The following is a 26185-nucleotide window of genomic DNA, read 5'->3' as shown; positions in this document are numbered from 1 at the left end:
ATTTTCTTGTTGCCTGCTATTCAAACCTTAATGGAGTTTTTTAGTGTTGCCTAAATCTGAGCGGAGAGATTTGCAGTAAAATACCTGAGCAGGTATTTCCTCACTGCAAGCTTTACAACATAACAAAATGTGTTACAGAAATAAAGAGCATCTGAGCAAGAGGATCACTGAGTGTTGTTCACTGTGGGTGGAAAGTGAATCAGTTGCATCAACGTTAGAAATGGATGACCGAGGAGCCACTCTGTTCTGGACAAAATTCCTTCAGATTATATGTGCTCTGAAGGGTTTTACCATCACCTGTTCTGAGTCCCCAGAATTTGGGTCTGGTTACAAACCAAACTATTAGCTTGCCCGTGGGTATTCAGTGTGWTCTGGAGTGGCAAATTTGGACCAACTGTCTTAATTTGAAACTTTAATTCCAACTTATTTTGGTTCAGTTATAACAGTAAATTACATGTGTTTGCTCAGAGTTCAGCTTGCTGTGATTAAGGTAGTGAAACAGTAACATTACATTTCCATTAAAGAAAAAAACAGTAGTGCATGCTGCATTTGACTGATATTGAAAAGATAATAGAGCTTAGGACGATTACATAAAGTAAAAACACTGAATGTATATGGAACAGAGAGAGAAATGTCTCATGAATTTAAATGTAGGGTTTGCAAAMAAGTCAGTGCAAATTCCCTTTTCCTTAAAAAATGGTAATAACTATTTCCAAAATTATTTTCCTCTTCATAACTTGTGCTAATTAATCAGCTCTAATATGTAAGGAAAGAAAAAGGAAACTGTGTACAAATGTAAGAAGAAAGGCTGACTTTTTAAAACATGGATATCTATACATAATTTTTTGTTTCAGAGGCAAGAGTAATATGGAATATGCTTGGTCTTCCTAGCTCCCTCTTGGTTTTTTTGGTTTTTTTTAAGTTGAAGTTAAAATAATTTTCTGTGTCCTGAGTTTTAGCCTGCTGATAGGATCAGCAAAGGCAGCATACTCTTTGAAGACAGAACTTTATTTTCGGAGGGCAACTTATCCCATCTCTGTGCTACYCCTCTGCCTCCAGTTTTATCCTCAAAAGCTGTGGTGTGGCCATTAGGCATATCTGTTCCAGGAGTTGAGAAAAATAAGAAAAAAATAAGTCTCCCTATGAAGGTACAGGTCWACTGGTTTTATTATTTTTGGTAATAATAAGAAGCTACAGAAAACCAGTGTGCTGCTGGGATTACTGCACTGTATCTTCCACAAAGCGCACAGTATTGTGTTAGAGTCATTCACTCCAGTTCAGTGACAAGAAATATCCTCTTATTAGAGACAGTGCATGTCACTTGATAGTTGCAGATTATTTGCTTAAGGTCTCTCTTTCCTCTCTGCCCTCCCCTCTCCAAAAATCCATTCATTTTCTTATTCCTTGAGGAAATGATGCTAGTACTCTCTGTATCTTACACATACGTAAATTACACTCCTTTAGAGAATGAACAAAATCATAACCCAAAAGTATGGTCTTCAATGTGAATAAAAATTAGGGAAGGTAACTTTTCTACAGTCTCCTTTCTGACCCCCAATGCAAAAGCTCACTTCTTGAGCACGAGAGAGGAAAATGCAACTTCAGCTTTTTATACTAGAGCAATATATCTGCCTTTGCCAAGCACATGAAGAAAACATGAACTTCATCCTAAAAGGTTTTCAATGTTTAGAAAGCTCCTGGGAGAGCATGTCAAAAACACAGTGAACCAAGTTCTAATTGCACAAGCTCACCCTGGTCTTGGCAAACACAACTGTTTGGTCCGAATATCAGAATTGTTCCCATCAAAATCCTTGAGAGAAGAGATAGTGTTATGAAGGCATTTTTTTTGAATCTCAAAGACAAAATCAAAGGCTGGTGGTATGCAATGAATTAAAGTGCTCTCCTAGTGAGATCTGAATCTAAATATAGCAACTATGCTGTCTGCAAGGTAAGGCTGAATTACAATTTGTTAAAAAGACAGATGAGACAGGGTGAGACAGGGTGAGACAGGTTGGACAACCTAAAAAGATTTGGAAATTCAGTGTAGATAAGAAACCTTGCACACAGCTAGTGGCAGAAGCTCATCCAAACTAACAGACACTTTTGAACGATATCCTCTTGCAACCCTTTTACTCAGTCTTTACTTTTGACCTGCAAGAAATTTCTCTCCCCACTTGCTGTTGATGCTACTTTTGGAAGACAGCTTGCTAATTTTCATCTACAGAGAATTTTCTTTGAGGAAAATTGTATGTGCCCCACAAAAAGCCTCTCTTTTTTGAGGGGAAGATGATCTCTTACACCATCTGTTATTTCAGAAATATTGCTCTCTTTCACCTACCCACACAACCTTGTATCTCTCTAACCTTTGCCACTAATAATAGTACTTAAGTGCTTTTACCTTTACTGTCTTTTCTCCCACAACTTGCTCTGTAGCCTCTACAAGTTTTAGACYTAATTCAAAAGTTCATATTTTTAATTTTAGGAATTTTCTTGTCAAAATTTGGGGAAATGGCATGTTGCCTGTTCTCAGAGACACTGTTATGAAGGCAGAAAGCAGACACAGAATCCTGCCTGCAGATAAATGCATGGCTTCCAAACTTCCAAGAGTAACTCCAAAACTTTTAATTACTGCCATCAATGAATCAAGGGAGCTACATTATAGCAGCTGAGTGATTACTCTGTCAGTCTGATTAATAGACCAGGTGGGGTTTTAAAGCAAGGGTCTGCATGTGCAAATGCATGCAGACAAGAGGTAGATGTGTGCGGTTTTGGGGGAAGTTCCAGTTTAACTAGTCAAAGCCATATAGKGGACACAGTGATTGAAACTTTCTGGATGGGAAAGTATAGAATTCAAGCATTATTTTCAACAGTTTAAAGAAATGCTAAATCAATTTTCTCATCAGAGGAGCTGTTTTAGAGCAATTCACCAAGTCACGAYAATGAATGAGCTGTTCTTTCACAGCATTCCTCAAGGAGGAATTATCCCAAATGATATGGTTACTTAATACGAGCATTTATAAAGGGACAGTCATTATGCGAATTATGTATTTTACATAATTTATTTCAACTTTCAGTTTATAGCAGCACTTTTATCTTTCTTTCATTCAGTGATAAAAAAGGCATCAATTATAATTCTCCTAACATGCCTACAGAACAAATGTCTGCTACTGAAGTTGCTGTGCTCATTCAAACATACAATTATTCATCAGAGGGCCCCSAGCAATCTACATTTACCAAAATAATGAACAGATAAAAACTTCACACTTAAATATAGTAGTTTAGGCATGTGAGRAATTCACTACAAAACATATTTAGGGATGTTCTGGTCTGCAGCAGTGCTAGGTACCACGTGTTGACTTGGCTGGATAATTCTGCTGGATAATTATGTAAATGCACTTAGAGAGCCCAGAGAACAACGTGCTTGCTGCCATGTTTTTAAAAGAAAACAGAGAACCCTGCTTTGAGGTCTCCTCAGACAGGGTACATTTTTACTGAGGTTCATCCAGTTTGCATGTACAAAGCATGGTTTCAAGAGATGCAAGTATGAAAGAAACATGAGCAAACCAGATTGTAACAAGCATTACTGCAATTTCAAAGAATCTATAATCAGGTCTGGAGATCTATAATGCAGGGAAACAACTCAGAACCACACAACAGGTTGTTATTACAGGAATCTACTATTTAGAAATWAAAGACTACTGGGCTATTGTTCTGCATCAGCAAGCTTGACTGCAGAGGTTGGTCAAATGGTCTGATCTGTCCAAAATGAAATTTCACTGGATTCTGCAAGAAAAAAAATCTAAATCTAAATTACTAATAAAACAACATTTCTGAKGTACCATAGTGAAGACCCTGCTAGACCTAGAAGATACTGAAAAGAGCTGAAAGCTCCAGCTCRTAGTATTTCTACTGGAAATCTCATTCACAAAGGACAGACTTCCCTGATCTAGGCTACAAAAACCCCTGACCAGGAAAGATTTTTTTAAAAAATTTTTGCTCAAGTGAGCCATAGAAGATTAGAAGCTCCTACAGGAACATAGCACATACATGATGCTGAAGAACACAAAATTAATTTCAACATTTCCTGTCCTCTTGGATGCTTTATCAATTGATTGATCAAAGTATTGGCTACTCTTCAACAATCAATTAGAATACCAAGCCTTTTGTTGGAAACTCAGGATGAAAACTTAAATAAATAGTATTYGAAATTAAATGCTCCTTCCAAAAATATTCATGGCTTTTCTCCCTGTCATTCTCAATTCTCTTCTGACTTTCCTCAGTCAGCTGACAAACTTTTTGCTTTAAATGCTGAGTCAAAATACACAGGGTATTTTTTCTGTTTGCTTCTATGTTGCTGGTTTAGGGTTTTGACATTTTCAACTAGAACCATTTAATCACTTCTGAGAATGAAGCCAGGAACAGAAAATAAGTTGCTTTTCTTTGTAGAGATGCCTCAAATGGAGAGATATAGTTCAGCAAAGGAGTAACTTTGTGTCAGAGATGTGCCTCTTGCTGCCCTGTGAACACCTGTCCCAAATCAAAAAAGTTTAAGGTACCCTTGAAAAGTCAATAATTTTCGTGTTTATAAGAATTTAGTTAAAGGTTCAGAAGCAATAATCTTCCCCAACTGCACATCACTCAGCATGCCAAAGTGTCCTTCAGCTCCTGGAGCTCATCAGGTTCTAGTGAAACTGCCAATCTCAGAAGAGAGAGCTTCATCCACTCTCCCTTTGCCTTCCAGCCCCATTTTTTGCTGCTGCTGCTGGCAGGACACTGAAGTGCTCTCAAACAGGGACTGAGCTGGCCCTGTACAGAAGCCAAGGGACAGAGAGCCAGCTTTCCTCCAATTACTAATCCCAAGTACTCTCCAAATACTTTGTTACTGCTGGAGCTAGGCAAGTACAGCTGGAGCTAGGCATCTGGAACTGAGGGAAGACGGAGGCACAAGGGCACTTGGTTCTGGGTCTGAGACTGAGCCTAGCACGGACTATTTTTTAAAAATTAATTTTTTTTTTTTTTAATTTTGCACATAGCATGACATAGCATTATGTTCAGAGTAAAGGTATTTAAACTTTTTCTGGTTGCACATAGCCACAGCACAACTTTGTGTTATATGCACTGGAACAGGCTGCCCAGGGAAGTGGTTGAGTCCCCACCCCTGGAGTTACATAAAAAACATTTAGATGTGATGCTTAGGGACAAGGTTTAGTGGTGGAGATGGCTGTGTTAGGTTTGGATCTTAAAGGTCTTATTCAACCTGAATTATCCCATAATTCTGTGATAACCCTGTCCTCCCCCCTCCCCAGCAGCCCTCTCTCAGAGGCTGAGCACAAGGCTTGTCATATCCATGGCAGCCACACAGCCTGGGCCATGCTGTGGAGGGAAATGACCACAGAGAGACACAAGATTTGATAGGAAAATCAGAACAGGCAACACAAAAGGAGTGGGAAGAAAGGAGAGATCTGAATCAATGCAAGAGCAGGGAGAGTTAGAGCAAATTGTGGGGATGAGAGCAGGAYGTGGGACAGGCTGGTCTGGAAAATGGGACTGAATTAGGGAGTGAGGGAAGGGAGACAAGGAGTGATTTTGTTTCAAACAGCAGGTGCAGGATGAGTAGAATTCACTAAATGTGGAGCCTAGAAATGACAGATATGAAGACTGRGAGTTGGAATTGGATAATAGGGTATGTCACAGAACCAGATGTGAGGAGGAGCCAGGATGGGGGCAAAGAAGGAGATACAGAGCGAGGATTTGGAAGTGACAGAAAGGAAAAAGCCACACTTGGGGAAATGATCAGAAAGTGTCAGTGCCTCATTGGCTCTGGAGGTTGGACTGGTTACCATGATTTTAATTACCACCACTCTCTGCTGCTAACAAGTGTGTTTCTCCTCTTTCTTTTGAACGGTCTCACTGGAAATAAAACAACAGACTGCTATTAGCAGTTGCTCACATAGCAAACATCCATGCAGGGAAGGTAACAGTTCTGGTACCCTGATTAGACACATCAGATTCATATGGCAGCCTTTTGATTTAGAGATTGCTATAGTTTTGTAAAAAATATCAAATTTATGCACACAGAGAGTCCTGCTCTCTGAAGGACTCAGATCTCAGCAATGAAGACTCAAGAACTAGAAGATGTCAGGCTAAGGTAATCTGTACCTGGTGGGGAGGCATGGTTCTCTTTCTTAGTTACTCAATCACACACAGTCTGTTCCAGAAGACACAACCTTTTCTCATTAAAGAGTATCTAACTTATGATTGTGAGGTGGAAGCATATAGTGACAGGGACCCCTGCAGCTCTCCTGCACTCTGCATCTGCTGCACAAGCTGKAAGCTGTGTGGGAAGAGGGGTGTAAATGCAAGAGACAGCAGCAGATGTGAAAACATTTGCCTCCTGTTACAGAAGTCACTGCTGCAAGGAGAAACTGAATTCAACCAGCTCTGCTATGACAGGTCTCTCAACCAACTCTGATACGAGACAACTAAGAGATAAGATTTAYGAAATAAATTTCTAGAACCAAACTATTCCCTAGATTTTTTGTTTGTTTGTTTGTTTGTTGTTTTTGGGGTTTTTTTGTTGGGTTTTTCTTTTTTAATGTGGGATTGCATCCCCATCCCATTATGCATTTTCATAATAATGACCTATGCTTAGATTTGTTCAAGTGACAAGTGCCAATGGCTGGTATTAAAAGCAATGACAGACAGACCTGAATATATCACCACTGGGGAGAAGAGAAAGAGTTGACAAAATATCCATGAGGAGAGCAAGAGTTCTGTAGTGCATGGCAGTACTCAGACAGGATTACACTGTACTCCTTTAAGATCAGCATAAAAAGTAACCAGACCTTTTTATGGAGCTAGATATTTGACACAGTTATGGGCATCATTCAAAGCAAGCACAGAAACTGCTTTTAAAATCATTTGAAAGCTGCAAGAGAAATAGGGCTGTCAGTATAATAATATATAAGATTACATCAAGTAAATATGTGGCTCTGTCTGTTCCTAATGAAATAATATGCTAGACCCTCCTCCCTCAATTAGGTAATTGCTCAGATAAAGGATGGGTAATAATATGCATTTTCATAATAATGTCCTCAGACATCTCAAATTAGAGGCCCTTTGACTTTAATTTTTTTTGTGCCTCAGCATAAAATGTGGACAATAATGGACAATAATACTCCTGTTGTGAAGGCTATTGTGAAGATAAATATATTAATGCTTGAGAAGCCCTTAGGAAATACAGCGATGAGTGTCACAAAAAAGAGTCCACAAGGAAATGAATGATTTCATCTTCATATCAAGGTTCCAATCATGTGCAGTAAGTAAGGCCTGGGGCCACAGGATGCCCAGAAAAGGTAAACCAAAATATTGAATAGCTTCTCATTAAGGGAACACCATTCATCCAGTGCAGCAAGTGAGACATAGATCCTCTGGAAAAATGGGATGTGAATAGACTATTAAAGAGTGTATCATAATGCATGCACAAAATAGGGGTGGAAAGTTTATACTGGTGACTTAATTCTCACATCTTCTAATTCCTGAATGCATGACTCTGCAGCCTCAGTGATGTTGTCTCACTTTTTACACCATTTTTTATGTGCAACTGCATTTGTGTGGCTTAAATTATTATCTGCTCATTTCTGATATTAGGCTTGTTTGTGTGATGCTTTTCTTTCTCTAATCCTCTGTATTTAGAACACATTGTCCAGACAAGAAAATCTTTGCAGCCTGACCTTGAGGAATAGTAAGAGTTTGTATAATTTAGATTAGTGCAGTAATTGTTTGGCCCAGATGCCAGAAACATCCCCAAGGGTATTTAAATTCATTCAGAAGATGTAGCTGCTKCTTCACAACTTGAGATCAGGACAAAAGCACAACATACAGCCGAAAAAACCTGCTGCAGTTCTTGCCTGGGACATGGCAATTGCAGGTGGCTGGGTACCATCAAGCAGCTGCCTCCAGAAATGTCACCCTACACAGTTTGGGCAGTCTGGGCAGCTTTCTCCAAAAAAGATTTTTGTCCAGTCTGCAAAAATGAGGCCAAATCAAGACCATAAAAAAGTACAGTCACATTCCAGGTTTCCTCTAACTCTAGCTGTCTGATAAAGCAGATCATTTAATCACCTCTTTTCTGCCACCTACTCCTAAACAGATTGTGTGCTATACATGGGATCAGTGCTGCTATTGAGAATTATTTGTTTCTCCACTTTGGGCACACAATCCTGAAGTGGAATGAAATTTCATTATAGATCCAATGCGTGCTGCACATTGTATATAGTCATGCCCAAAAACTATGTGAAAGAAACTAAAAGTAAAGAGCCATCCAAGAAGGATTATAGGATTATATCCTTAAATCCATAGTAAGATGCATTAGAAAGTGATGTACACTGTTTTCTCATTCTCATCTACAGGCAATAGAATGGATTACCTAGCCACAAATTTCCATCATTTAATTCCTTGTGTGGTAGGTGATGCGGGAAACAACATCACAGCAAAGCTCAGTGAGAACTGATGGAGAGTGAAATCAAAGCTGGGTTTATGTGAAAGGAACTGCTTCAATGTCCCTCTGAAAGATGAAATAAAATCCCAGCCCAAAATGACCAGTCCCAGCCAGAACAACTACAGTGCAGTTTTCAGGCTTCCTGTATCACTAAATCAATGCTGGCAGGGGTGCAAATCATGAATACACTGCGAAGTGCAGTGCTCCAGAAGYTTCTATGGTTGTTGAAAAACAGATGGAAACAGAGTTGGCCAGGACAGAGTAAAAGCTTCTTAAAGATGACATCCAAATTTGGCTGGCCACAGCAGAAGAGCAGCTCTGCCAGGGCTGGGTCACTGAAACCATGAGTACTTCCCCGGGAATGGGGCACCACCACCAGGAACTGCCTGTGTTCTATGCCTCCCTCTGTGCCTCTGGTGCCCTGCACAGTGCTGTTGGATGGAGTGAGACCATTTCAGGGCATTAAGACAGTGTCATGTCTCTGCTGCTGTGTTCCCCTGCCCAGCAGGACCATCCTGCTACCACCATGACGATGCAGAGACAGGGAACGGCTTTCAAATGTCGGCTCTGAGCTGGAGGTGGGCAGGCTTGGAGCTGCAGCCATGACTGCTGGGCCTGGCTTACCCCTCCCTTATGGCCCTCATAAGGGCTTCAAACAACTCCCAGCATCAGCTGCCTTAGGACACACACTGCTTTCCCCAGAGCCAGTCCTGAAAGCAGCTCTTTAATTTAATCTGTTTTCATCCAGGGAGAAATGGATTCCATGCCTGCTGTGACTGATTTCAGAGGCTCTGACAGCTCCACCCTGCACAGGTTGCTAATGGATAGTCCCCTCCGTGCCTGTGGCTGCCCTCTCTGCTAATGAAGTGGGAGATGAAGGCACCTGGCGCCATCAAACACTACCTGAGGCTGTGCCATTCTGGCATTCGAGGTATCAAGACAAGTTCAGCATCACTGCCTACTGCAGCAATCAAACAAATGTTGGGGAGAGTGAGGTGAWAACCACAGCCTCTTTCCTGGTTTGATTAACATGCCCTTTGTCTCTGTTCATGCCATTTCAACAACAGCAAGCATTTGTTAATATGCCCACAGCACCCATTGGCTCAGGCAGGGCTCTGAGGAATTATAATGAAAAATTATATTGCAAATACTATCTGGGTACTAGGAAGAGACAAAGAAGAAGTTAATTATTTGGGGACCAGCCAAGGCATAGTACAGTCCAAAGTCAGCGCAGCACACCACTGAGACCCTTTGGGAGACTCTACAGGTGTGTTCATTTAGCTGCTTTGCTGCTCCAGTGGGAAACACAGATTCACCCTGTGTTACGCAGTGCTGGTTCCCAATCTATCTGTCAGATCTGGTGCTATTCTGGGGAATCTCCTTTCCTTGACAAGCATTACAGAGAGGCAAACATGGTCAGATTCCATAAGAGGGAAACTTTTTAGCTTTTGACTTGCAGGAAACCAGAAACCTGGTTGACTGAAGGCCACACTTACACACCACCTATGACCCACAGCTGAGTAATTAAATGACAGTTCAAACTCAGAAACCATCACAGCTATAATTTCAAATCTCTAAAACCACTAGGGAATACCTCACCTCCTCAATACATATGAAAACAAATTTCTTATTGATGGGSTCAATAAAGTCTGGGTTCTAACAGATGCAAAAATATGTAATGTATTTGGTATCTCAAGACACTCAGTGATTCTATATGTCTGTTTTGTTATACAAATAAAAGCAGCAGCTTTACAGCATGCTAGAAAAAGTTAAAGGCAATGAAAGTAATTCCATCTTTTTGTTAATGTTTCATATTACAGGCTTCAAAATTTTCAAGGAAGTATAAAAATCTGCCATTCAATCAGCTTTGCAGAAATCATGCAGCTAGACTAACATTATCAAGCATATTCTAATTTCTTTTCCCCTCTGAGTTTTGATTAAGAGCAGCCCAGCTAGTCTGGTTCCCTCTTCTTACTTGAACTCAGAACTGTTGACAGGTGACTCTGTATGCCTGCTCAACCTGTCCCTAAATCCTGTATATTCAGCATGCCATGTAGTTAAATGCAAGGTATGGATAGGCATAAAACTTGTTGCAAGGCAGTGCTCTATTTAATGATGGCAAACTGAGGTTTATCTTTCTAATTCACTGCTTTGCATTTAAAAATTGCAAGCAATCCTATCACTTAGAAACAGCTAAACCTGTTCAGACTCATCTCAGATTTTTCATTTTCAGATAAAAAGCTGTGTAACACTCATAACAAAGCAGTTTTCTGCAGTCAAATAATACATTCCAGAGCTTTGCGGTGGAGAGTTGAAATTATCTGAATCTCACCATTACTGTTATATCAACAAAATCACTCCAATATAATYTTAAGCAATGCAACATTTCTCAGGCATACATCCCACAATAACAAAGCCTATCACACACTTATTAGAGCAGAATCATTGAAATGCTCTCCTTGCTATTAAAGATGAAAACAGTCATGTGAAAGCCCTATGAACAATTTCCAGGTTTTCTTGTTCCTACAATTGCATGGTTTTTGGGTTTTTTTCGTGAATTTGGGCTGGATATGTTGGTTTTCAGGGCCAGTATGTGAAAATGCTGGGTCTACTTTTGGAGATTTGGCTTTGTGATTTCAGGCAAATACCTGCACTGCCAAAGAAGGGCCTCAGTGTCACATGTATGACATGTACCCATTGTCAGGGTAAAAGGGAACAACTGTGACAAATGAGAAGCTTTTCCAGCTAATTCATTTTTTGTGTAGTCRTCTCAGAGCCAAGAGGCTCCAGCTGGGACCGGTGCCTGATTACACTGGAAGCTGTACCAAGTCAGACAGCCTCCTTCACTGAGCACCTTGGGGGCTTAAGCAGACAATCACACAACTAGTGAAAGAAAAGAACTACAGTTGTTCCTTTTCTGAAAATGAGGAACTAAGTGACAGAGCTAAAAAAAGGGCTCAGCCCTCAGCCAGTATAAATTGGCACAAGAGGATTCAGGTCAGCACAAATACACCAAGTTACAGCAGCTGAAGAAAACACTGGAGTTGAATTTATAATGCCTGAGACAAATATAATGCATCCAAGCAAGATTTAACCATCTGCAATCAGCATAAAGATGAAATGTACTTAAAAATAATGTAATTCACATGTCTGGTTTAATAAAATCTACAGCATAAAATGATGGTGCCAGTTATCAAACTAGACAAGCACAGAATGATAACACTGCAAGAAAAACCAGACAGCTCATTAAAATGGTGAGGCATATAATGTGCAGTAAGGGACAAGATACACCCACCTATTCTCAGCAGAAAAATTATTTTGCTTATAATTTCTTTAATCCCAAAGTAACTGAAAGACTTGAAGAAATAAACTGTGCTTTATAGTGGGCTCTGGCAAGGGGGCAAAGGAATGTTTCAAGGATTTTTAGAGGGGATTTATACATCCCACCAAATCTTGAAAATATTGCAACAGAAACTTCTGGGTTTCAATTGCACATATAAATGCTGTACTTTTTGCACCTCATCATCCTTTTACATAAACAGTACCTACATTTCATCAAACTCAAAAGTGTTTTCCTTTAAAAGAAAAGCATTGAATTACCAATGCATTGTTTCATTCTCTGACATACAAGTATAGTACATTYCTCTTTGCCTTGTCCTCAGGCCCTGGTAACTCAGAGCCTCATTTCCCTGCCAGGAGATGGGCAGGAACATTTCACTCTGTAGGACTCTCCATTTCTACTTGCTCATTCCTGAACATTTCTGGGACCACACTAACTTGTTCTTCTTAGTACACAACAGCCAGGAAATAACTCACTCCCTTGTTACCAGTCACAGAGGCATGATACAGGAAAGTTAAGAGAAAACCGAGGTCTGGTGGATGAAAGTGGGGCTCAGGAGAGCTACTGTTTTGTGTTCAAAATGGAAAGGAAAGAGACTTGATATCACTCAAAGCAGTGACTCTCAGGGAAAAAAAAAACAGAGCACTTTGCGATTGAGAAATTCAATGCAGCYATAAATCCATGAGTAGCAGCTGTAGAGGCAGATTCAAGAAAATAAACAAATCTAGAATAGGCAAGAAAGATGCACATCTGATCCACTACAAAGAAATGCCATGGTGACAACAATGGCATGACAAACATTATAATTTTGTTAGATAAATGTTATTTAGGAATATACTCAGGTATGTCACTTGAATTTCACAGTAAGTACCAATAAAGTGAAGGTGTAGATCAAGGCTGTTCCTTCCCACTCCTTTAATTCACTTTTATTTTCAGGATTATTTCTGAATGCTTTACATCCATACTGATACGGAACACTCCCACAATCCATAGAGAGAGGAGGATGTAAAATGGACGAAAGAAGAGGGGTTAAGCCTTTACTGTGTGAGAAACTTTGCAGGAAGGAAAATCTATTCCTTGCTGCAGAAAGCTTTCTCCCAAAGTTACCTCACTTGAACTTGTCCCTTCTCCTAGAGAGATCTGCAAGCCACGGGGAGATACATCACAACAGAGGCAGCCCTCACAGCAGGATTCTTGGGCAAACATTGCACAACTGGCGGAGTACAAGTGTGTCTTCAAAAAGGTGATCCATTTCTGTAATGCTGCTTGACAGGCATGTCTAAAGTCTGCTGGTGAAGAGCAACATACTCTGAGTGGAATGAAACACTCCACATAATTCTGACAAAAGTAGTCCAGGGTACATTGCTGCTCCCTGTACAGCCTTGCCACATGGTAATGGCTGCAGGCACCAGTAATGGAGCTGAATGTGTCATCAGTTTTATTAAAGGTGAATTCCCATTTATCCTGACATCTGAAAAGCCTGCCACTGGTCACCTGCCTTTATTGCTAAGCTCACATTTGAAAGGGCAGGTAGTGCATGAATAAAAACCCATAGAAGAAATTCTGAATGTCAGAGATGATGCAAAAGTTATTTGCTAACTTAACTAACACGAATGTTTCTTATGGGTTTGGACTTGTCTTTTATTAAACTGTTTTCAAATGCTACAAAACCCAGAAGAGGCATGATGGAAAGTACCTTGACATTCACATGTGCACTTCTTCAGAAGTTTTTGTGCTAAATGGGAGTTTTTTAGAAGGACATTTTCATTCAGAGTTTAGCAACTTCCTCAGGAACAAGCTATACATCAGTGCTTACCACTGCTGCTTGTTAGGAAACAAAAAAATTTATGTACCACTCTTGAATCAAATATACAGCTGAGAGAGTCTACCTTGACAGGAATGACAAATTATTTTGTATATCCCATTTTGTCTGTGAACACAAAATATCTTTTGCTTATCTGTTTCAAGGGAAAACTACCATACCTGTGTATTCTGTTTAAAGTGTAAATCAGGATCCTCCTCTTGTTTGTATACGTGTAAATTAATTCTGTCAAATTACTGAGTCCAAATCCAGTTAAAAGTATCATCAAATTACATTTCCAGACTTAAACAGATTTTCTAAAAATAACCAAAAACAAAAAACCAAAACCAAGTCTTCATACACTTTTTGGGAACAAGACCGTATTTCTACTCAATCTTTAACTGTTCAAGCAAATGACATCACCTTCTTCTATGCACTTGCTGTTGGGTGTTGTGTTTTTAATGTACTCAAATATCCCACTAGATTTTAATCAAAACATTTTGAATGACAACATTTCTGTGTTACTGTTGAACAATGACATCTACAAAACATAATTAACATTTCAAAGTAGATAAATTAACTGGTTGGTTTGTGGGGGCTTTGCCTTTTCCTTTGTCCCAGGAAATATAAAGAACTAGGGTGGAGGGCGACAAATATGATCAGAGAACTGGAGTATCCCTCTTACAAGGACAGGCTGAGACAGTGAGGCTGGGTCAGCCTTGAGAAGAGATGACTGAGAGAGGACCTTATCAATGTCTGCAAATCTGAAGGGAAGGTGTCAAAACGAGGGAGCCAGGCTCTACTTGATGATTCCAAGCAAGAGGCAATGGGCAGAAACCAATGCACAGGAAATTCTACCTGAATGTGAGGAGAAGAACTTTACTGTGCAGGTGACCATACACTGGAATAGATTGCCCTGAGAGGTTGTGGAGTCTCCGTCGCTGGAGATACTCAAGAACTGTCTGGACACAATCCTGTGCAATGTGCTCTGGGGTGACCCTGCTTGAGCAGGGAGGGTGCACCAGATGACCCACTGTGGTGCCTTCCAACCTTGGTCATTCTGTGATTCTGTGTGATTTAATACTTTGGTCCCTCAAAATGAGATCATTGCACCAGCAGTGCTAGAATAACACTTTAAATAAAACATGCCAATGTATTTTCACAGTCCAAATAAATAACTTCACGTAAATAAATAACTCAATCGCACAAATATCACTTGGAAATGCAATTAAAATGAGCGTCTTCCTTTGTGTTATAGAAATATGAAAGAGTATTCAGGACAAGCTGTTTCACATTAGAGTCTTCTTTATATTCAGCAGCTCCAAGGTCAAAATACTGGAATTTCATTTTTCAAAGTCAAAAGGATGTTTTAATAATTACTTTGTGTGATGGCAGCTCTGTTTTTCTACCCTGCATCCAATATCAAATTCAGTATAGCTTGATACATCCTGTATTTTCATTCACACTTTCATTACAGCTCTGTAAAGTACAATCATTCATTATACATTCTCTTGAATCTTTTTGAAACATCAAACAAAAAGTAAAATTCAAAGGGAAAGAAAACAAAGCACCAGAAATCTTACAAGAAAAACAGTACTTCCTTCCTTATCCCCCTAGTTCTAACCATGAACCACAGTGAAAACTAAACAGTGGTGGGCACTGGAAAACAAAACTGAACTATAGGACCATGCAGCTTTAAAGTCCTAATACAGCAGTGATAGAATCTCAGTACCACCAGTGTCACCTCTGTGATAATTACTCAAGTAATAGAAAGCTCTTTAAAGAGAGTTCAACAGTCTAAGATGTCTAGGACGAAGGGCAAAAGTCATGGGCCTTTGATGCTCCTCTTCCTTGCCTCAACCCAAATGACCTAATTTTTCACAGAGCTTTGGGTAAATTATTCACTCAAGACTTAAACCACAGACAAATGCAAAGGGGAGAGCACAGCATCACATGAAGGAGGTTTTTGGCCACATACTTGTGACCCAGATTCTTTTTTTAACAGCTAGAGTCGAAGTAGCAAACATCAGGCAGCTTACAATGAATCATCTCCCCAGTTAACCTTTCAGATAGAAGTCATTACACTACAAGGACCTGTCATCAAGCAACAAAATTTTCATGTAAAAGTGGAAAGCTGAATCTTAATAAGAAATACTTATTTTCACCTATTAACATTTCTCAGTTTCATACTGAAAATGCTTGAAATACAGAAGTATTCCTTTCTTGTTTGTCTGAATTTATCTCATCCTCCTCAGAGAAGATTTGAAGTTACAAAACAAGCAGCTTCTGTTTCTTTTCCTCATGCAACTTTTGCAGAAAACACTTTCTAATTTGGAAAGTCATGCAGTTCTTATCTAATACTGTAAGAAGAGAAATCAGCAATATTTTCACAACAAGAAGCCAGTGGCCTTTTTTGCAAAGTCACTGAGAATGACATTGTAAAATGCCCCTACTAATAGTGATTGCAAACTAAACATTTATTTACCTTTTTGTAACCTTAGCTAAACACCATTTGCTCTAGGAGAAATGGAGTGACTMGGCAGCCTCTGGCAGCTTGAGTAGAACATTAGGAGGGTGTACCTGCATGACAATAAGAAGGTCAAACACCAAGATGAAAGAAGCCAAGAAGGCTCTTGAGACCTCATCACTGGGCAGAAATCCACGATTCAGCTTGTCCCAGCTGATCCAGTCRGTAGTGATGACGAGCACAACTACAGAGGTCAGAGTAAACAGAACCGTCCTGGAAGGAAGAAGAAAAAATAGTTCAGAGAGAATACGATAGTAATGAAGATGCATCATTCTRTTTTATCTTATCTTGTCTTCTAATGGTCAACTAGCATTTTACTAGGACTTTTCCACTGATGAAAACAGASTGAAGCAAATTAAGTGCACAAACAATTCTTTAAATTTAAAAAAGATAGCAGTCAGCTGCATCCCTGATGAAAAGAAATTTAGTGGCTAATACTAAGCATGTTGCAAAATTAGGCTGGAATATATCGCTCTGGTTGTCCATTCCACATTTTTCACTGCAGATGAAAACCAATTAAGTAAAATAAGAGAGAAGTAAAATGTACCAAGGCTCACATGATCTAGGCCAAATTCAAATCAACTAATCGAGAGAACACTGTCTAAGGCACCAAAAGACATGAGAACCTTTGAAAATCTTTTCTAAGCCGAAGCAGGTATAAGATACTAACTGGAAAGTCTAATTTTTATACAGAAACACGTCTGCATTAAAAAAAAAAATCAAGGCACTAAATTAAGTTTTAGTAAATTCAGGGGATTGTAGAAAGATTTTGCTTTGTGTCTTCTAAGATATCCTTCGTAAAAGTTTTCAAAAATTTTATGATTTTTCTGAGAAGTCAGTGAAGAGTAAATCACAAAAGTATTAAAGCCTCCATATAAATGCCACAAGAATTCCAGAAGATACATTTGACTAATACATACAATTCTGGAACACAGTATTTAAGAAATTATCTTCCTAAGCTATCCCTGCAAASTACCTCGGCATCATTTCCAGCAGCACTTTGGTGATATTTTACAGAGTTGGCAGCAGTGACTGATTGAATTTCTGGTTCTGTGGAAGCTGGAAAATTTAGCTGGTGGTTTAAGGGTGAGCAAGGCTTCTCCCAGTAGCCATAGCTGTCAGTAAATCTGTGCTATGATAGGGGCATATCAAAATCTGAATGCATACTCATGGCTAAATAATTGTGGCAGGGTGGATTTATTTTTTTTTTTCTATGGCAATAATATCTCATTTTCTTCAGCTACCAAGGGTTGTAAAATAAAGTGAAGAATATTTCCCATGACACTTCCAAACAAGACAAATACTCAGCAGAGAGGAAAAAAAAAAACCTGTACACCAGTGGTCACAGGCTACCAGTGTGTATGCACTTCTTTTTACACAGCAGCCTTGTCTGTGTCAATGAGGAGGGGAAAACAAATATTCACATAGGCAATAGTTCATACWTTTGGACTTGTAAACATCATTCTCCTGTGACATGATGGGCTGCACTTCCTCAGAATGTAATGCAATACAAAATTACTTGATTGCTACCACCTTTACATTCAAATATTTATTTTCAGTCTCAATAAATTAAGTCAGTTACATGCAACGCTATGTTTGACACCCTAACAACTTCCCTCGAAATAATTATGARCATCTGGGCAAGGAAAAACCAATAAATGAGGCATATTAGATGTAATTAAACCTAAGCAATAGTCAAGCCTTCTTATCCCAAAACATTTGCTTAGCTACCATCTCACCTGTCAGCACTTGAACCTGACTTTTCTACAAGCTCCACTTTGGCTCATACCCAGAATAGTTTACTTTGGAAAGACAATTCTCTTGCATATAGTCTCTCAAGACACACAAAGGTGTTTTCTCCTGCTTATTTCACCTTCATATCTGAAATTCTCATGGTTAATGTTCTTACTTTACCTGAAAAGTTCTCCAGAAAGAAAACAATCCTTAGCACTTATCTGCTGGCCGAGGCAGACTGACCCAGCCACCAGATGCCCTGATTTTCCTTGACCTTGATGTGGAACCACATCTCCTGGGRCAAAGGAAGTTTAGAACCATAATTCAAATCTAAGTATTTTGCTATAGGAAGCACATACCCAGAAGTTATGCTCAAGACTATTCTGCCTCAGTCCTCTTGAATTATGCATTTGCATTTTGGAGCAAGAGTTCAAAGCACGGAAGGTCAGACTTTGGCATGTAGGCAAGCAAAGGCAGGCATATTTTTATTCATGCTTCGTTGGCATGCATGCAAAGACTGATGTGTGTGCTCAAGCCCTGATTTCCTTAAGGAAATGCATATGCACTTAGAAAACTGCTTTGTTATTCATTCTGAAATGTCAGATAGGGAGGGAAGGAAGCAGAAAATGGGCTGCTAATAGAATAAGAAAATGTGAGACCAAAAAAATAGGTTAGAAGGAGACTTTTGAAATGGTTGCATTAAACAGCGCAATTAGCACTCAGTTGTGTTTTTGACCTATGATACTGGAACACAGCAAGATATTCAGTACATGCTTTTGGAGTCATTATAAAATGAGCTTGTTTGGGTTAGAGTTCAGTTCACTTCTTGTGAAAGTACAGTGTCCTGGAGATTAGGAAAAAAAAATAAAAAAAAAAAAAAAAGAAAAAAAAAAAAAAAAAAAAAAAAGAGGATTTCATTTAACTTGACATAACTTGTATTGGATAAACCAGTGTGAGCTGCCCTGCAGTATCCAGCCCAGCACAGTCTGCCCTTTATTCTGCAATGCACATTATTGAGAAAGAGCTACACTGTCAGACTATTCACTCCACTGCTGGAAGGACCTCTCCTCATTACAGAAGGGGAAAGGCTACAAGGTGAAGGACAAGAGGACTGACTCTTCTCTGTACTAGGCACTAAGAAAAGCTATTTCTGCCTCTAGTTCACAAAGGAAATATATTTCACTTCTAATTCACTTTTATATTTCGCTTCTAATTCTAGCTTGCTGTATTGAATGATTATGTGCCCTGGGCACCTATTCAGCTGCAATAACACACATTTTAAAAGCTACTGTATACTCCTTAAGAGTGCAAATAAACACTGTCCAGACCAATAGCATACTGAATAGTTAAAATTATTAGGAAGGTCCACAAAAGTCACTACTGTGCTTATCACTGCCAGTGATGATTTAAAATCCCAGTGCAACACTGAACTGGGGGAGGGAGGGGGCAAAGAGTGGGGAGGCTGAAAGAGAAGAATTTTTACTGCCAGAGAACTCCCAAAAACCAGGCAATTTTTTAGACTGTATCTCTGTAATAATCTTTAGTTACCAGGACTGAGTTTGGTCTTGAATTTGTCAAATCAAATCACTCATGACAAACTGAATCCACATTACTGACCCTCATTTCTCAACAGGAGACTAATCTGGTTCTCTAAAACTTGTCAAGGTCCAAAAYAGATGCATCTTCCCTTCTGCACCTTTCCACAACACTTTCTTGCACTACAAGCTTTGACCAAACTGACCAACTTTAATTCTATCACTCAGCTTATTATACACAATGAGAGGTTGTGAACCACAAGTGAACCTCCCTGAGCAGGTTTGAATCACTGGTGGAGGTTTCCATACGGCAGACAGGGTCATACCTAAACCTTGCAGAGAGAAAACACAAAACTGCTGTGATCTTATGTCCTGGATGTTTGGAGACACTTTCTTCTGCTGTTTAGCATGTCCTACCTCCCACACCAGGAACTCCATAAGCAGAGCCCGTRAGGCCACAACTCATTCTCTTGCAGCCCCAAGGCAGTCCCACAAAATCATTCACAGCACATCCCCTCCAAACCCACGCCACAAGTATCTTTGACTCCATACAGCCACACCTTCAGGAATCAATCTGGTTTTYGCCTGTACTGAGTGAAAAATTGAACAAACCAGAATTTGTCTCTGGAAAGATGAAAGACAAGCTAAGAAATGAATGCATGTTCACAAAACATTTAATGCTGGAAACAAGAACTSTTTCCAGTCTGAGTCTCATGATTCTTCATGTCTAAATCAGCAGGGAAAAGTATATAAAAAACAGATTCTGGTCTGTGATGGAACCTCATTTCTCAAACTGTAACATAAAGAAAATTAAGGTTTTCATTCAAACATTAAACACAAGTCTTTGCACAACTACTTTCCCTCTATTTGCAACTTTGGGCTGCTCATTTGTAGAGATATTTCTTGTCTTACATGACCCTCTGTCAAATCTTCTACGATGCTACAGCTTTGATGATCAGAAAGTAAGAGCTCTGTTAAGACCAACTGAAGGGATAAAAGACAAACTTTAGTGATTTTCCTCATTTTCATTTTGTCTTATTCAAGAGGCAAAAAACATTATCTTGCCCTTTGACTACACCTTTCCCAGAAAAAAACACGCACCTGTACTTAGTCAAAAGTAGCTCTTAGATTTGTATGACACAGCATTTTGAGAATTTTCACTGTAATTTCACATGTAATTGTCACTAAGTTAGATCATTTGGAAATCATTAAATATAGCTAACAAGGATTCCAACATTGCTTAGTACAATGTTCATTTGGGATGGGACACACTAGACAGAACCAAAGAAACTGGTCAGTCACACTCCTTAGACTGCCCTTTGTGGGAGAGGGGTGTCTGCCATCACTCCTGTCCCACCCACATCACACTGCCAGCTCCTGGCAGGTCTCCGCACTTCCCTGGGGTTTTCCCAACCCAGAACCAGCCCCCTTATGCTGCAACCCCTCATTCTGCTGTGGAATGCACCTGCGCTGGTGCTGATTGCCTTGGCAGTTTCTCATGAAAACCCAAATTGTTGCAAATACCCCGTGAAAACAGATGCAGAAAGGGAACAACACATTTTACTGCTCCTTATATTTAAAATTGCTTTCCAATCCTCAGGAAAGAAAGATCATCCATAGAGTCAAATATGCKGCATAATTTTTAATTTCAGAATCAGAGCTGGCCAAATATACAGTTGCACAGTGTACAATAACTATAAAGAACAATGTTACTGCAGATGTTCGTAAACAAATGCCAACACTTTTTATTTTGCTTGTTTTAATTAAGAAGGGCTCTGCTATTTAATCTGTCAAAAGTAGCAACTCTAAACCCATTTAAAATAAAATATTTAGTCTGCCTGTTGCTTGGTGTCAGAACTACTTCTGCAATTTAACAAATATAAGGGACAGATGCTCCACTGGTGAAACGCATCTGTGTTCCCTGGGGCAGCATAACATAAATCCTCCAGCTGGCCACTGCTCTTCTGCCCCCAAAGGACAGTTCTCAGAAAGAAGAGAGGGCAGGGACTCCAGATWTCTGCCTTTATCAGCAGCTACTGCAGTGCCACAGAGTGACACAGTTGGTGCTGAGGATCCCATTTTCAGTGTTTGTGTAGTGTGGGCTGACCTGAGCACCCATCCATAACTGCAGCATACCAGGAGAGATCCCAAAAAGTAGTGCCCACTTCAGATATATCCAGAAGAAATTCCACTCGTGCACCCCAGAGCAATCCATAGCATCAACCAAAGTGCAGGGGGAGAGAGAACTGGCAGATCCACCTCAGAGGCGTGCTACTGAGTGATACATACTGACCCTAGAAATCCAGGAATATTGGAGGGTTAATTACATTGGATATCTTGTTAAAATAAGGTGCTTGTTTCTGATGGAGACAAGTGAGTGACAGAGATATGGAACAAGACTACATTGGATTTCAGAGTGCCACACTCCCCATGGCATGCACTGCAGGCATGAATAAGTGGGAGAAATTRCATTAATGCAGATTACCATCAATAAGACTTAATTATCTGAAGTTAAATAGCAATTAGAAGAAAATGRTTTAGAATTCAAACTTTGAATTGCATTCTCTTTTTAAAGTCCTTGTCACCACAATAGTGTATGTCTGATTCTGTCCGGCTGAGAGTAATGGGTAAGTAATTCAGCACCTGCCAGTAACTCCCAGTTCTGAAACGCCTGTTCTGAAACACTCTCTGTGTTGTGTCCAGCTCATAAATACTTACAGATTTATGCAGATAATGCATGTTTTGAGAACCTTACATTCCCAGTTAAGTATTCTAAACTATGCTTGTTGTCATTCTGCCTGGTGAGCTGAAGAAATTTGATACCACAAAGTATAAAGAATGCTCTGAGTTTTGCAAAATTGGAATTGTTTACTCCACTTTTTATAAATTCATTTACTAATATTGTGGGGTTTTCAGATCAGAAAGATGTAGAAGCATCRAGATTGGGACCTTGCCAGGATCACTTTGACACTTGAGAGTTCCTGGAGCTGTAGGCTCTTTTACGCTCTCGACTCTAACCCACAGCCTTGCCCACAAACCTTGCTTTAATTCCATCCTTTGACTGCAACAGTTGCAATTTAATTAGAGTGTATCAATATGATTCCAGARCTATTTGGGATTTTGGCACAAAGATTTGTATAAAGCCTGAAACTGCATTTATGGTAATGCACAGAGGAAACATTTTGCTATRTTTCATGTAATAAAATTAATAAGATTAGGTAACGTAATCACATGGTGAAATATTAGAATTCTAGAGAGCATAATTTTTATTACAGGTAGAAGCATCTTTGAGTTTCCTTTGACACACCATTAATTTACTAAAATGAAAGTGTTATCTATTTCAAACAGCAGCTCATTTAAATTAAACTCATCACCACAAGCTTTAAGTTTCAAATGCCATTTCCTATCTGTGACACAGAAAAGCAAAAACAGTTTATGAAAGTTCATGGTCTCACTTGTAACAAACATTTTCAATCACCACGTATCATATGCAAGGTATAAGAGTCACATGCATCATATCCAAGGAACTCTACTTCATGTTCAACTTCCAAAGTTAGAAGTTAATTGCTTAACTCCAGTAGAAAGCATTTGGAAAAAAAAACAAACCAAAACAAAACAAAAAAAACAAACACAAGATAAAGAGAAGCCATTTTTCTGGTTTACTTTCAGATGGATAATCACTTTTTCTATCAACAGAATGGGGATTGGAAGACAGCTTCTCAAAAAAAAACAGAAACAAGATTTAAAAAATCTTTTCAGAGCATCAAATGTGCCTTAGGATAGACCTGCCTGGCAATTTTTCAGTGCAAATGGTTTATATTCAGACAAGGGCAGTTCATCCATATGCAAAATTTACCTGTGAAAGGGATGAYTTCTGCAATGTGAGGGAAGCTGTGTCAGAACTGGGCACAATTCCTGCTCCTCATTGCGGCTGAGGAGTTAGGGCACCATCTCAGTTACACAAAATGCAACAAACAGCACAGGGGACGTTACCTGTTCTGAGTGAGTCAGACCAGATATTTGAATATTAATTAATATTAGTGTTAACGAGCAGSTGGATGCAATAATGAGAAGGTTTTCACATGCTACACCATACTGTTTGTTCAGACTCTCTGGCTGGAGCTGCTTTACTTAGTACATGCGAGTCAACATTCCATTAGCACAGTTCTCTGGATAGATTTCCTACACCCAGTGTCTTGGTGCTTAGTKACTCCCAGTCCCTGGTAAGAGTGAGGGAAATGCTGCTTTTCATAGGGGAAAGACACGGGATCATACACCAAAGCATACAAAACAGGGACTTTGGCTTTCGTGTTTCCAGCATCCTCAGCAACTGCTAGAAACYAGTCATGAGAAGAAAACATTATTGGCCTCTATTTCTCAGTTATCATGAAATACTCACTAAATTCTTACATTCATTGCTATGTAGAATGGGGAAAAAAACTTCTGAAATGCAAAAGACATATGTCTTAACATTTAGAAGGCAAATTCTATTTCAAATGCGTTTATATGGTAATTGAAATGTTATTCTAAGATCCTAAAATTAAGATTTTTCAGACCTAGAGCAGGAGCTAGAAGTGTATCTMAACACCTACTTCATTTTCCTAAGCTGAAACATGTTATTAAATTCTAGTTTTAGAAACAAGCAAGAGTGTAAGTGTGGATTTAACAGCACATTTTCAACCCTGTCTATGTTCTGCATTAYTTGGATTTTTAGATGATTGATTGAAGACAAACTTACTGATTTTCAGAAGGCACAATTAAAAACATTTAGGAAAGTAGTAAAAATTAATTAATTAACAAACAAATTATTTAATTAATAAATAACTCATTTCTCAATTACTCAAATTACTACCGTTTTTGTTCAAAATTTATTTCATTATTAATGGAACTTTTAACCTGGTCAATGTTTCACTATACCAACAACTCTGAATGTTTCTTTCAGGATATTCTAGAGTGACATTTCTGCCTTTAAATTACTGAATATTTTTCTCAAATCGCATGTGAGGTCTGCTACATTTTGCCTACAGCCAAGTGAAAAACTGATCATTATTTTTTAAAACAGAGATTATTTTCATATATGGGTTAGTTTAGTGCAATTAAAACATTTTGTAAGGAATTCAGAATCACCCAGAAACTTAACCATAGATTTTTTTTTTTTTTAGAAGTCTACACATGAGTTAAAATATCTAATCTCTCAGGACAGTCAACAGAGATGTAGTGTGAGATGTGGTTRCCTAAACTAAATTTAGTTCAGTATGATTTGGGCAAATGTGGAGTACTTTGGTRGGTCTTCAAACCTTGCAACAGAAGGTCTCCTCTGAGCCCTGTGTCATATCCACCAGCCCTGTGCATTATTTCAGTACACCAAAGCATTTAAAACTGAGGTCAATGCCTATRTTTAGGCACCTGAATCCCACCTTTATTCAAATGATGGAGTTTGGAAAATTCTGCAGKTGACCATAGGTAAATTTCTTGTGGCAAGTTGAATGACCCGCATCTGCATTGGCCTCAGTTCCACTGGCTCTAGTAGGAGCTGCCATGTTGATAGCAATAATCAAGACATAAACACCAGACACCTGAACCAGAGCTGAATGTCAAAACTGAAGTCGGTTCTTGATGTTTTAATTTCTTTAAAGAAAACAATGGAAAACCTGTTTGAATTGGAAAACAAATACATTTTATATAGGAATTGACAACACATTTGAATAAAACGATGGAAAATTTCTATTTAGAAACTGTCAAATTAAAACACTCACTGAAAAGCTGGAGTTACTTGCTTTTTAAAACAAGTTTCAGAAAAGTGAAATTATTTCACATAGAATTTTGATGTGGTAATCTTAAAATTATCCTCACATACTTTTGGAAAAACCCAAGAACAGACCCATGAAATTTCCCATAGTATGTGTGATAACAAAACTATCACTCAGTCACCAATCAATCAAGCAGCTCCAGAGTGCCTGGCTCCCACAGCAGCACCAGGAGACAGCAGGTGCAGGTGTGAGGGATGAGGGTGACAGAGAGAGACTGCTGGAATTGCACTCAGCCTTCCCTGAAAAAGGCCCAACAGGCAGACAGGATGCGCCAGGAGGATCCCCTGTCCTCCCTCTGGCAGCCTGTGGAGCACAGTGACTCCAGGGACAGGGGCAGTGGTGACAAGTCCCTGCCTGGGGCAGCAGGCTCSTCTCCTCTGTGGCTGCCCCCTGTCCCCAGGTGTCACAGGTGAGAGCCCCTGCAAGTGGAACCCATCATGAGGAGGACAATGGTTCACCCAGCACAGAGGTTAAGTCAGTCTGTGCCYTGCTGCAATACCACTTTGATCATCTGGAAGTCTTTTCCAACATAAATRTTTCTATGATTCTATGAGTTACAAAGCATTAAGGATAAAAATGGGCTTTACCTATACAGAACATAYGGAACGTGTTGTCCTTGCCCAGATACTGTCATGTTGCTACTTGTACAAAACATTTTTGATTAGTGGGTGGGAGTATGCATTTACATTCTCAGGGCTTCTCAGACAACATATTATATCCACAATTAAAATTTTGAAATACAGTTCAAATTTACAAAAAACTGAAAGTAACAGTTTAACAGCTTTCTATGTTCTGGATTAGTTTTATAATATATATATATGGCACTTTGATGGAACAAGAAATTTTTCTTTATTTTATGCTTCATATACYATGGTATTTATGGGACATGGTTTCTCATTCATCAAAATGTTGTGCCTTTTACAATTATATCTGTGCAA

The 26185-nt window shown here is 39.2% G+C and overlaps 1 protein-coding gene across 1 annotated transcript in view; it reads right to left on the bottom strand.

The window, feature by feature from the left end:
* The window catches only part of TMEM117 (transmembrane protein 117), a 195868-nt gene that overhangs the window by 19177 nt on the left and 150506 nt on the right, over nucleotides 1-26185 (bottom strand). Inside the window, exon 7 of the mRNA XM_057366156.1 lies at nucleotides 16222-16381. Within this exon, the coding sequence (XP_057222139.1) occupies nucleotides 16222-16381 (160 nt within the window). The remainder of the gene's footprint in view (nucleotides 1-16221; nucleotides 16382-26185) is intronic.

The sequence above is a fragment of the Malurus melanocephalus genome, unplaced genomic scaffold (genome assembly GCF_030028575.1).
Source record: "Malurus melanocephalus ecotype Western Australia unplaced genomic scaffold, MMel_1.1 scaffold_60, whole genome shotgun sequence".
NCBI lineage: Eukaryota > Metazoa > Chordata > Aves > Passeriformes > Maluridae > Malurus > Malurus melanocephalus.
Note: the sequence above shows the minus strand (reverse complement) of the source record. Positions and strands in the feature narration are given on the sequence as shown.